Source organism: Marmota marmota, unplaced genomic scaffold, assembly GCF_001458135.2.
Source record: "Marmota marmota marmota unplaced genomic scaffold, marMar, whole genome shotgun sequence".
Taxonomy (NCBI): domain Eukaryota; kingdom Metazoa; phylum Chordata; class Mammalia; order Rodentia; family Sciuridae; genus Marmota; species Marmota marmota.
Window position 1 is genome coordinate 60,965,736 of NW_026000174.1, and position 13,435 is coordinate 60,979,170.

The window sequence follows — 13,435 nt, forward strand, 5'->3', positions numbered from 1 at the left end:
ACTCCCTCTTTTTTCTTTTTCCTATTTCTAAGACCAACTGGCAAGTAAGCACTAAATTCGAGCTGTTTCTAACCCAGGGAATTGTGATGGGGGAGATAAATTAATGGTAGAGAGGTGATCTTTACAAGTTAATACCTCTTTATGCACTACTATTTATGGACATACAAAAAATGAGGAATCAGATAGTCTGGGAAGACTTCTCAACTTCCATCATCTCTAACACTATACACAATGTACCTGCCACATACTTTGAGCTGCCTTACATGGCAGACATTCCAGTACATGCATGATTAGGTTAAGAACATTGAGATGGTGAGAATATCTTGGATTACCTGAACGGGGCCAGGGAGAACACTGATCCTCATAAAACAGAGTTGGTGCTAAAGAAATCGAAGCAACAAGCACTGTACTTTACATTATGTGGGTGAGGTATTTGCAGACTCACCTGATTTAAGGTCAGACACGTGAAACATGAAGGAGCCAGGAGGAAGACAGCAGAAAATAGTGGTTATCAGAGAACGGGTGTCCTTTCAAATTCTTCAGATTCAAAGAAATATATTTAAAACACTGTGCTTGCAAATAAACAGATTTGCAAACTAGAGTTAGTCTCCGGATTCATGAACTTTCAACTCTGAATACCAGTGATAACAGGTACATGTTGGCAGTAAAAACAGTAAGAAAGCATCTAAGATAGAATGGAGTCCTTGAACACAAGCTAAATGTGGATTTCAAGGGAGCAATCAACTCAAGACGACTTAAGACCCCAGGCTGCTCATCAGGAATGACTTACACAGTCCCTCACATGAGAGAGGCAGAACTGATGAAGAAAGACTGCAAGATACCGAAGATCTGAGAAGACATGTGGGAAAGGTCAACCCAGGAGCAAGGCTACTGTTTTCAAAACTCACACACACCTTGAATCCTTGGGTGCTCTTTCTTCCCTCATCCCTCCAAACTAGCATAGAGATCTCCTCCTGTTCTAACCATGACATCGTCACTGTCACTTGTCAGGTTTTTTATTAACACCACATTGGGCTGCGTTTCCTTCACTATCTCACTCAACTCTCACGATAATCCCTGAGGTAGCTCCAATGGCATCTTTGTTTAGGGATGGATAAAATGAGATTCACTGATATTTGGTGAAGACCTCCGTCTCTCAAGGGGTGAATGGAAGGATTGATAAGGGAATATTAAAACATCTAACACTATACCTTCTCTTCAGAATTGCTCTTGTCGGTTGCAACTTCTAATGATGCATTTCTCCCTCTGAACCTACTATGCATACATTCGTGAATTACACTTCACGCAACTTAAAGCACTGGGCTTTGTACAATGGATATAATGATGATTTGTAAATGGAATGAATGTAAAATAAATTCAAATTCATAAATATCATTTAGGGTGAAAATCACTGATAAATTGCCTAGAGTTTTGTTCTGTCTGTGAATACCTTTATAAACTTATTTACTCGAACTCTTTGTTGCTTGATATATGGATGGACATACAATTAGTCAACTGTATGGTATTGAAGATAGGGTTAAATTGGTATATACTTTTAAACACGCCTGACCTTAAAGCTCTTAGTAAACTCAAACATCTTATTGGGAAGGTGAATTCATTCCAGACTGGTGACCTTGGACAACTTATTATTTCCTACAATTCAGTTTACTCATATACTAAATTAAGAGTTGTAAAGGTGATCCATGAAGGCGCTCCATATTCAACAGTGCATGGATAAAGTTGATCTGTGGAATCGTGTTGCCATACCAATGCTTTCAATCTGGAGAATGTTGAAGAGTCAATTATTACTATAGTAAAAAATGGTTATTCATTTCAATTTCTGTGCAGCTCTTTTTTTTGTTCCTCACTGTGTTCCTTCACTTATCTTTATCATAGAGCATCTTGTGATTCTAAAACAACGGCTATGAAGAACATCACAGGAGTGAGTGAATTCATCCTGCTGGGAGTAACCAGTGCCCCAGAACTTCAGGTGCCTCTTTTTACGGTTTTCACACTTATCTACCTCGTCACTCTGGTGGGGAACCTGGAGATGATCCTGCTGATCATGTTGGACTCCCATCTCCACACCCTCATGTACTTTTTCCTCAGTAACCTATCTCTGGTGGACTTTGGTTCCTCCTCAACTCTCACTCCCAAGGTCGTGGCTGGGCTCCTCACAGGAAACAAGATGATATCCTATAGTTCATGTGCTTCTCAGATGTTCTTTTTTGTATTCTTTGCCACAGTGGACAACTACCTCTTGGCTTCAATGGCCTATGACCGCTACGCAGCCGTGTGTAAGCCCTTACATTATTCCACCATCATGACAAACACTGTGTGCTCTCGTCTGGCCATAGGATGCTACGTCTTTGGTTTTTTAAATGCTTCTTTGCAAACTGGAGACACGTTCTGCCTCTCTTTCTGTATGTCCAACGTGGTCCATCACTTCTTCTGTGAGATTCCTGCAGTCAGGATTCTAGCTTGCTCTAATAAACATATTGGTGAACTGGTTCTTGTTCTTATGTCAAGTTTTCATATCGTTTTTGCACTTCTTATCATCTTGATTTCCTACTTATACTTGTTTATCACCATTTTGAACATGCGCTCAGGTGAGGGGTACAAGAAGGCTTTGTTCACCTGTGCTGCTCACCTTATTGCAGTCTCCACATTTTATGGCACCATCATCATCATGTACTTAAAGCCAAGTTCCAGTCACTCCATGGACACTGACAAATTCACATCTGTGTTCTACACTATGGTCATCCCCATGCTGAACCCTGTGGTCTACAGCCTGAGGAACAAAGAAGTTAAGAATGCGTTTAAACAGGTTGCTCAGAAGGCAAAACGTGCTCTAGGTTAAACCCTTAATGATGTGTGTGTGTGTATATATACTTTGATCTATTTTTCCTTTGCTTTCCTATTCCTTGGGAATCTTGACCAAAAATATCCTTACCAATTCCAATGTCTGGAAGTGTTTCCTCCTTTGCATTTTTCCTGTAGTTCCAAAGTTTTGGATCTTACACAGAAGTCTTTAATCCTTTTGAGTTTATTTTTTTTAACTGGTGAGAGACAGGGGTCTAGCTTCATTCTGCATGTGGACATCTGATTTCCTCAGCACCATCTACTGAGAAGGCTCTCTGCTCTCCAGCGAGTACTCTTAGCACCTTAGTGGAAAATTAGTTGGCTGTAGATTTGGAGGCTTTTTTTTCCCTGGAAACTAAGCAGGTCATGAATTATGGTTTATTTAAGGTTTATTGATTTAGAACATTCTGAGTTCTCTATTTGGTTGTTTTATAAACTAGAAATAAAGCAAAACTTTTTTTAAAAAATTTAAAACATAGCAATTTGATAAAGTAAACTTGTATAAACAAAAATTTTACTTTTAAATTCTTTCAGTATTTTATTAGTTCGTAAAAGTTATACATAAAATATTTACTTTTTCATCCCTATCTGATCATTCCAAAAATTCATCAATTATTTACAATTATCTTTATATAATGACAATGTAGCCATTTACATAAATTCAATGAGAATGCTTTTTCTCCTTGTTGTGGGTATAATTGAAGTCGTTGTCATACTTAAAAATGTACATAAGCTGGTTGTGGTGGCATACTGCTGTATTCCCAGAGGCTCAGAAGGCTAAGGCAGAAGGATTGTGAGTTCCAAGCTAACCTCAGCAACTTAGAAAGTCCCTAAAAAACTTAGTGAGACCCTGCTTCTACAAACAAGGCTGTGGCTCAGTGGTTAAGCACCCTTGGGTTCAATCCCTAGTACCAAAACCAACCAACCAAACAAACAAACAAAAAACCTTAAAATTCCTGGCTCCAAGTTTCCCTAGAGTTGATGAGTAAGTAAGACTGTTACTTCCTGGCAGGCTCAGGAATCTCAAGATACTAAGTACGACAGGTAAAAATATAAAGTCTGCCTTGGTTTGGCTTTCTAGCCTCAAGGTTTTTAAAAGTCCAATCTGATATTCCTTGTCCAAATTTCAACACAACAAATTAAAAAGACCCTGTGTTGTTTTTCTTGCTACACTCATCCAAATAATCAAACCATTTTTATTGATTCTGGATAGACAAAATGGACAAAAAAATTCAAGGATTCCTCCGAGGCCAGGTACTTGCAGACACTTGTCTATAGGTCTTTGGTTGGAATCTCCCAGGTACCTCTGGGAAAAGGGGTCACAGCTGTTGAGATTCCTGTGAGACTGATGCCAAATATTTGGTGCAGAAAGCATGCTGCACCCCACATTTATTGTCAGAGAGATTAAAAGGATGTTGACCAGGCCAGGGCTGGATTCTCCCCTGAGGTTTTCAGTGTGTACACCCAGTCACTGTTGGGGCCACTGCCAGCTTTTCTCATTGACAAGGCGAATTTTGGCAGTATGTGGGCTGCTCCAGGAAGGTATGTATATATCCAGTCCAGAGGTTTCCAGTCCAGGGTACCCAAGAGCAAGGCTGACGTGCAATCCACAGAGTATCCCCAGAATGAGTTCTGTGCTGGAGGGGGAATCACTGGAAACACGGGATTTTCTAGGCTTAGTCTTGGTGCCTTCAGGCCTGGCCCTTGTGAGTTGCTTCCATGATGGTGACACATCTTGTCACAGTGGGCAGGATCAGGGCTGTGCCTCCCCTCCCCTCTCCTCTGCCACAGCCATGTTCCCCACTGCATCATCCTCTTGGCAGGTTTGTTCAGACACTCCCTAAGTCACAGCCCTCCTGCACTGCCATCTCCCACCCAGTCAAGGCAGCAGGGACTTTCTGATCTCTGCGGAAGTTTGGTTCCTAATTGGCTTGAGCCAGGGTTGAAGTTGTGAATTGCTTTGCTCTTTTCTGTGTTGCCTTTCTGATTCTCTGTGCTGTTTAGGTTTTCCATCACTTTTCTTTATTGGTTCTCAGAGTTCTTCCTCTCTCTCCCTCTCTCACTTTTTTCAGAATATAAATTCTCTGTTAACCCAAGTCTTCTCTCTTGCAGTCACATGAAGGTGGTTCTATTCCACCATCTTCCACGAAATTGATAATTTGATGGATATTGCTTCTGCATTTTATATTTTTATATAATATATAATATGATATATTAATTTACTTATATGGTATACATCACAGAATAAAATAAGTTCAATAAATAAAATAATCAATTGCAGAACTAGACTATAAATTTTAAACTATTATTACCCTTTTTCTTTTTTTTACTTTTTATTTTTTGTTAATTAAATTTATTTTTAACTGATACATAAGAACACAAAATTTTGTATGTTGATGGGATATCATGTGATGTTTCAATGAAAATATATATTACATAATGTTTATGTTGAATTATTGGATTAAACATATCTATTTCAAACATGTGTGGTTTCCTTATGATGAAAACATTCCATATCTATCTTTCTGGTTTCTTGAGTATATAACTGTTATCTATATTCACCCTACTGTGTAAACAGCACACAGAACTTTTTACTCTTCTTTTTAAAATTATTCTTTTTAGTTACATAAGACATTAGGATACATTTTGACATAATCACAAAAGCACGGAATATAATTTGCTCTAACCCAGTCCCCAGGGCTTCTCCTTTCTACCCTTCTCTTTCCTCCTGCCTCCCTACTTCTACTCTACAGATCTTTCTGCAATTTACTGAAAGGGTTTTGTAAATTAGTGTCTTGTAGATATACCTGATGTGGGGATTCCCTGGGCCATATCCACGCATGCACCTACGAAAGTTCAGTCAGATTCATTCCACTCTTCTTCCCTTTTCCCGTCCCTCCTTCCTCCTCCTCAATCCCCTTTGTCTACTCTTCTGATCTTTTCTCTTACCCTTTTTTCCCCTTTAGTTGAGTAACTGTTCTAAGGGTCCTGATTTGAGATTTAAAACGTGGTATGGTTTTAAGTGAAAGTATATGCTTTTATGGTCAACAATTTTTTTTGAGATAAATAGAACTAAAACATTTTAAGTGAATTAATTTAAGAACTAGAGTTATTTTATAGAATCTACCTTTCCACATTTTACTTTACAAAAGGATAAAATAAGCCAGAGTATAGTAAATATGGAGGAAAAGCAACAGCATTTTAAAATCTATGTATATATGATTACCAGCATTCCCCCTTTGTTGATCAAGAACTGTCTCTGAAAGCAATGTGGGCCAACCATTCTGTGGTTAGGTTTCCTTTCTTTTCTTTTCCTTTAAAATAGCTTTTATTTTTTAAAAGTTAGTATGTGCATTACAGGAAAAAATAAAAACATAAGCAAAGAACAAAGTCATCCGGTCACAAGCAGCTTAGTTGGACGGGTCCCTCTAGGTTGTGCACATGCATACACAACACCCCATTTTGTGTGATTGAGATTGTAGTGTGTATCATGCTTTTCTACACATCATAAATATTCACCAATTCAGAATCCCAAAGCTACGTGAGTATTTTCGATAACCAAGAATACACTACACCAACTCAATCTGTTATCCTCTCTTGGGGACAAGCATTTCACTGAAGACAGAAATGGCAACAGGCCTCTAGATAGACATATTGGCAGAGTTACAACTAAAATAATGCATTCCTTTAATGCTCAATTTAAAATGAGACAAAGCAACAGAATGCACCAAGCTTGTTTCATTACCAGAGTTCTACTACTAAAATATTAGCAAGAAAGTATGTTCCCGGTGAATTAAAGTATTCCTACAGTGCAGCCAGAAGATACATATACACCAATGGCTTCCATCAAAATCTAAATCCTTGAGCCCTGGCTCCCATCTTACCCTGTGTGCTTTTCTGTGCCCCTCTGCTTTCAGCCTAATGTCCTGATACACACTGCCCAGAGATAAAGCAATTCTACGTCCAAGATGTGTGTTTTCTATCAATTGTAACAAAGAGATATTTATAAGTTGGCTAATTCACTAGCTCTACTTTTTGTTTCCCTGTCACCTGAGGACACCTATAAAGTTTAGATGTTTTGAAATAAAATGTGCACAATAAACACAAGCCTTTTACCAAAAATGCACATATAGATCTATGGTTATAGATCTAAAACTCTCTTCCAGATGTGGAGATATTAGCAAAAAGCATTCCCCAAACCCCCCCCTCTTCTCCCTCTTCACCATTCCAGTGACTTAGTTCAGGACTAGCTCCAAGAGGTAGATTAACAAAGGTCATTCCCAGAAGGCAGTTCTTCCTAAAAACTAACAAAAGGATATTCATAAAGGGACTATTTTGCTACTGCTAACAAACTTCGGGCATTAGGAATTATCCTTTAATACCCAGCAATATTAACTAATATGCACATAAACAAAGGCTAGACAATCTGAACTAATCTAAGGGGCACAGATTGCTTCTCTATGTTTACTTTCTCCTTTCCCCACCCACCACCCAGTGAACCTTCAATTTACTCTCCAAGACATCAAGTTCAACAATCCCATTCCCTTAAATGGCAGGTGGTTAGATTTTTCCCTCTATACAGGGCTGGACCCCTGTTGGTTGTGTGGATTTTGTTAAAGGTATAACTATGTACACCAAAGAATTTCTCAATTCAGGTTCTTTCAAGTTACCCATTCAACTGTTGATTGTGAAATTTTATTACAGCATTATTATTATCAAAAACAGACATTACAAGGAGATTAGAGTCTCATTACGACATGAAGCCCTGTATTGATGGGCTTGGGAAAAGCTGTCTATAGCATGAAGCCAGCAATTTTATAGTTTGGATATCTCTGGTTATGGTTGTAGGTAATTTGATGACCAACCCCACCCTGCCCAAACCAATACTAAAAATTAAATACAGGGACGCTCACATATGAGGTCAGAACTACATCATGGAGCTACAACCCTAGTTTGACTTGGTAAACTCTCTGTGTGGTCCCTTTGCGTCTCGTTATCTGGCTTTAGTTTATAGGGCTTTTAGAAAGAGCAATTCCCATTCTTAGTTGCAGAGTTGTACAAAGATATTAGAAAAAAATAGAAGAATGCTGAATCCAGTGTGGTCTACAGGTAGATCATAAAAACTTAAAAACAATGAATGGGTGTGATATAATTTCTGAGACATATTTTTTTGTAATCATCTCATATTTATCAGTGGTCATCATGTTAGCAAAATAAGGTAGACACAGAAAGAAAAGTATCACTCTTTTTTCTCTCTTATGTGTAAATTAAGAGAAGAAAAACAGACAATCTGAAGATACTATGAGGGAAAAGAAAAACGACAGGAGAGGGGGAAGAGTATGAGAGAGTTGTAGGGATACAATTAAAGCACCACACAGGCTTTTAGGGAAATGTCACAGTGAAGCCATTAATTTGTACCATCAACATGCATGATAATTATAATTTAGAAATACCAATATCATGGAACCATAAGAGACATAGAATAGCAAAACAATCCTGAGGGGTGGAAAAAAAAAAAAAAGACCAAGCCGAGGCATCAGAATTCCTGACTTGAAAACATACTACAAAGTTATGATTACCAAAGCAGCATAGTATTCACATAACAACTGACATAGAGACCAATGGAACAGAACTGAGAACCAGAGAGGAAGCCTGTGCACCCAGACAAAGGTGCAAAGATCATATCATATGGCAGAAGGATCATTTTCTTCAATAAATGGTGCTTCCAATAACTTTTTTTGAAAGCACTCTTGACCTCCTTGTTCCTGAGGCTGTAGACCACAGGGTTCAGCATGGGTTTGACCTTAGTATGAAAGACAGAGGCAACGTTGTCTGTGTCCATGGAGTTACTGGGGCTGGGCTGTAAGTACATGAAGATAATTGTCCCATAGAAAATGGAGACAGCAGTGAGGTGAGAGGCACAGGTGGACAAAGACTTCTGGTATCCTGTAGCTGAGAGCATCCTTAGGATGGTGATAAATATAAACATGTAGGATACCAAGATAACTAGCAAAAAAAAAGATAATGAAGCTGGCTATGTAAATGAGAACCAGCTCATTAACATGCTTATCAGAGCAAGACAGAGCCATGACTGCTGGAATATCACAGAAAAAGTGATGCACCACATTGGACTGACAGAAGAAGAGACTGAATGTTTCCCCCAACATGGATGGAAACATTCAGGAAACCTCCCAGGTAGCAGCCTGCAGCCAGACACGCACACACACGTGTTGTCATGGTGGTGGTGTTGTGCAAGGGCTTACACACTACAGCATAGCGGTCATAGGCCATTGTGGCCAAGAATAAATTTTCCATACCACCAAAGGCTCCAAACAAGAAGGCCTGAGCAACACAGGCATTGTAGGAAATTTTCTAGAATGAGTCCAGCCATGACTGTGGGAGTGACCACTGAAGAGTAACAGAAATCTGCCAGAGACAGGTTACCCAGGAAAAAGTACATGGAAGTGTGGAGACGAGAGTCCAAGAGGATCAGTATGATCATCCCCAGGTTCCCAACCACATTGATGAGGTAGATGAGGCTGATCATGATAAAGAGGGCCACCTATAGTTCTGGGGCACTGGTGAGTCCTTGGAGGATGAACTCTGTCACTTCTGTTCTGTTCTCCATCAATGTTGCTGGGGAAATCAGGAGATGCCCTGTAGCAAAGAGGAACAAAAATGGGGCACTGAACATAGTAAAGACTGCAGTGAGATAAGAATGTTTATGTACCATGTGCATTACTTTATTACTGTAGCCACACTATGTACTTCAAATTTCTCATAAGTAGAACATGAGCCTAACAATTTAATTTAGTGTATTAATTATATATACGGTTCTAGAAAGTTGAATGAGGAGTCTATGTGGACCATGTTCATGAGCTGTGTGTGAGCTGAGATTTCAATAATTTAGTAGATGGTACATGACAGTGTTGGAATTAATGAATCAATCAGTTCCCATTTTCCTTTCATGGTGAAGTCAAAGATCTCTTCTATGTAGCTCATATGCCAGGAACTTGCCTGGATTCTGGACACTATATCTCTATTCCCTGATTTCTCAATACATTTGTGAAGTTGGAGAGTTGTTAATTTCATTTAGATTGTGTGACATCAGAGGTTGGGTAATGTATGTGTGTTTCTAGAAGTATTAATTGGAAAGCTTTGGTCCCATACATAATGGTTATCATTTCGATGGTCTAAACTAAACTTAAAGTGAGTTGCAATTTACAATTACACACTGTCTCCATTGGTCCAAGCTCAGTGTTTGGGATTTTGCAGCAGTCTCCTAAGATGTATACATGGTGGAAGTGGTGAGATAACAGGGACCATGGAGGAAGTTCTGGTGGGGAAGGACACAGCATCAGTGCAGGGCTGGTCTCTGGGCAGAGGTGCATGTCAACCCTACATCTACAAGCTACGAATCACTGCTATAAGCTAACTTTCCTGAACAAGATTTTCTTTATCTGCAAAATTAAGATGGTAGTGTGTGAGAGTGGATGAGCCCCCAGCCATCAGCTGATTCTGTGGTGTTAGCAAAGCCAATCCTGGGAAATATTCCTTGCCAAAGGTGAGGATGTCATTGGCTTTAATTCTTGGCTCTGATGCTAACAGTTACCAGATGTCCCAGGACAATGGGTGTTCTGGGTACAGGAGGATAATGGCAGAATGTTCTTAGCACTGCAACAGTAGGGTAGCTGCTACTCTGTAACTTTTATATGAACAAAGAAGCCTCTGAGTACTTACAAGCCTTGAACAATTTACAATGCCCTATAGTTTAACTTCCTGATTATGAGACCTTATATAGTAAACTTGCTGAGCTAGTTCTGAGTTAATGCTCCTATATCAGAGTACAGTTCTCCCACACGGCCCCAGGTTTTAGTGATTATTTATGTGTCTTCTTTGACTCTGTGTTTTTCCTTCATCTCCCATCATCCCTACTCAAGAATCCTTTGTTGATACTACACAGGTCGCAGCAATAGTGACCTAACCTCAAGGTGCTACTGTGAAAATCGAAATAATGCACTAAAGATGAGTAAATTCTGAGTGTTTAGCAAAACCTGAAAAGTGCTATCTGTGCTATTATTTCTAGGAAGGATGCATCATCTTTCTGTGGTTTGAGAGAGGTGGGTGCCAACATGGGGGCTTCAGACGTAGGAAGGTTAGCGGTCCGAAAACCTCACTCAAGTTGCTTTGTCTCTCTAGTCCACTAAGTCCAATGAGATTTTATGTACCCTCTGAGCACATTCTGTTCATAGGATTGAAGGCTCTGGGAATTCCATGTGAGCCTTCCTTTTGTTCAATTTCTTTATTTAATTTTTTTTTGAAACAGGTTACCTTTAGCCTGCAGATATATGTGACAGGAAAGTTCCAAGTTTAAAAATTTTCATTTGTTGAAGACTAGGACCAGGATTTTAATTTGAGGAATTTGGAAGCTCACCCATTCTCTGCTGTTCCCTATCATTCTCATCCTATTCCTTGACTATGCCATTTCACAAGTCCAGCCCACAAGGGCTTTATGTTTGCCCCTACCTTAATATACGTAACAGTTTTTTTTTTTTTGGAACTGGGGGTCGAACCCAGGGCTTTGTGAATGTAAGGCAGACGCTTTGCCACTGAGCTACATCCCAGCCCATAACATAACACTTTTAACATGGAGTGTTTTACAACATTGATAGAAACTTGGTGTCCCTGTATAGGTAGGTATTATTATTTTTATTTATCATTAAGATAGCTCATAATTTGTGAAGGTAAGTGATATGCTACAATTCCACAGGTAGATTGAGGAAAATTTAAGCTTCAATATTTAAACTCAGTGAAATTTCAATCAAAAACCTTAAGTTTAGCTACATGACTATTGATAATTGCAAATATGCTAGTAATAATAGGAATGAGATCAGGAGAGTATGTGCAAAATGTTAAAATGAAGTTTGGATCTTATTAATTCATTAGGTCCCTTTCTGATTAAAAAAAGGGTTACTGCACTCTCTCTTCGTGCTCTTTAATCTCTAATGAAAAACCACAAGGTAGTGAACAACTAGAAATTAGCAAATGTTCATTTTATGTTTCATCTATACTTTAAAAAACATTTTAGTAAGTCACAAGATTACATTTTATAAATAGCACTAAACTCTTTTCTGATTAACTTTTAATATTTACATTGTAGCTTCCCCTCAGTGTTTAGAAAAATGCTTACAACCCCACTTCTGTGCTCATGTAACTCATAGACGGTCCAGCTGCCCCACTATTTTAAAATGAATTACACTTGGGCTGGGGATGTGGCTCAAGTGGTAGCGCGCTCGCCTGGCATGCGTGCGGCCCGCGTTGTTCGATCCTCAGCACCACATACAAACAAAAATGTTGTGTCCGCTGTAAACTAAAAAATAAATATTAAAATTCTCTCTCTTTCAAAAAACATGAGTATATATTGAATATAGGAGCGTAGTTTTCTTCTTGATAAACAAATGATAGTCCTGAGCAGAGAGTTTGAAACCAGAAATTCTTCCATGGAAAAACATATTGTTGGAGCAGCTCTCTTGCAGGTAATTGTCAAAGGATTCTGAGGTCTCTAAGGCTGGGACACATAGAGGAAAGACTAGTAAGCATTTGGGTCCTGAATATACCATCCATTCTTATTGTGTCTGTGGAGGACTCACCTCTTCCTAATTTGTAAATAAACATTATAATATTATGTCTCCTACATCATCCACAGTAGTATGTTAGCAAATAATAAAATTTCAAAACAACATGGTTAGTGGTTATGATTTCAAAGTCAATCAATATAATTTTAATCTTGGGGTAGTCTTCTTGACCATGGTTGTATAGTCACAGCAAGCATTTGAGTTGGAAGAAAACCTTCCTGCACTAACAGATGATAATACCCAGATGAATTAATAATGACCACAGTGGCACTGCATGCCATCCTCTCCCTCTAAAATAAACACCTGGAATTGTGTCAGACCTCATCAGGGAACACTGCATACACAGAGCTCTCCTGGGATGTCCTCCCATTACTACATCTCACTTTTTACAGAAAGAAACAGTTAAACTACCTGTGGGATTAAGATGGATATTTTAAGTGTGCACACATGTAATTGTATGATCTGCTATTTCTCATTTCAATTTTCAATGTATAATTGAAAGACCAATATGCATTCTTTTTAGTGAAGAGCTTTAAAATTTTCTTCAAATGTACATTCATGCAACCGCTACCACAATCATCCATGATAAATTTTCTTAATCATTAGAATCAGTGTGACTCCCACCTATTGTCATAGCAAACATCATCAACTTTTTCTATTTGGTTTTGCCTTTGCAAGAATGTTCTTGACTAGACTCTCAGGATATGCCATCTTTGGTTCATTCAATTAGTGTAATGTAACCGAGGTCCATTCATACTGTTATACTTATTGGTTTTTGCATTCCCTAGTTAAGGGGCATTAATGCTGTTTTAAGTTGTGTTGATTACAAATAAAGTTGTTCTAACTCTTCATTTCTATGAATTTCTGTTGTTTGAAAATAAGTTTCATTTCATATATACATATATATGTGTATATATATGTATATATGAAACACTGCC

At 38.6% G+C, this 13,435-nt stretch overlaps 1 protein-coding gene and 1 pseudogene across 1 annotated transcript; one reads left to right on the forward strand and one right to left on the reverse strand.

Annotated features, from left to right (window-relative positions):
* The first annotated feature begins 1,924 nt into the window (after positions 1-1,924).
* Positions 1,925-2,860, forward strand: LOC107159813 (olfactory receptor 5B17-like). The gene has a single exon (XM_015506445.1). The coding sequence runs from the start codon at positions 1,925-1,927 to the stop codon at positions 2,858-2,860; it is 936 nt and encodes a 311-aa protein (XP_015361931.1).
* A 5,577-nt stretch (positions 2,861-8,437) lies between these two features.
* Positions 8,438-9,490, reverse strand: LOC107159824 (annotated as a pseudogene).
* Positions 9,491-13,435: the final 3,945 nt, after the last annotated feature.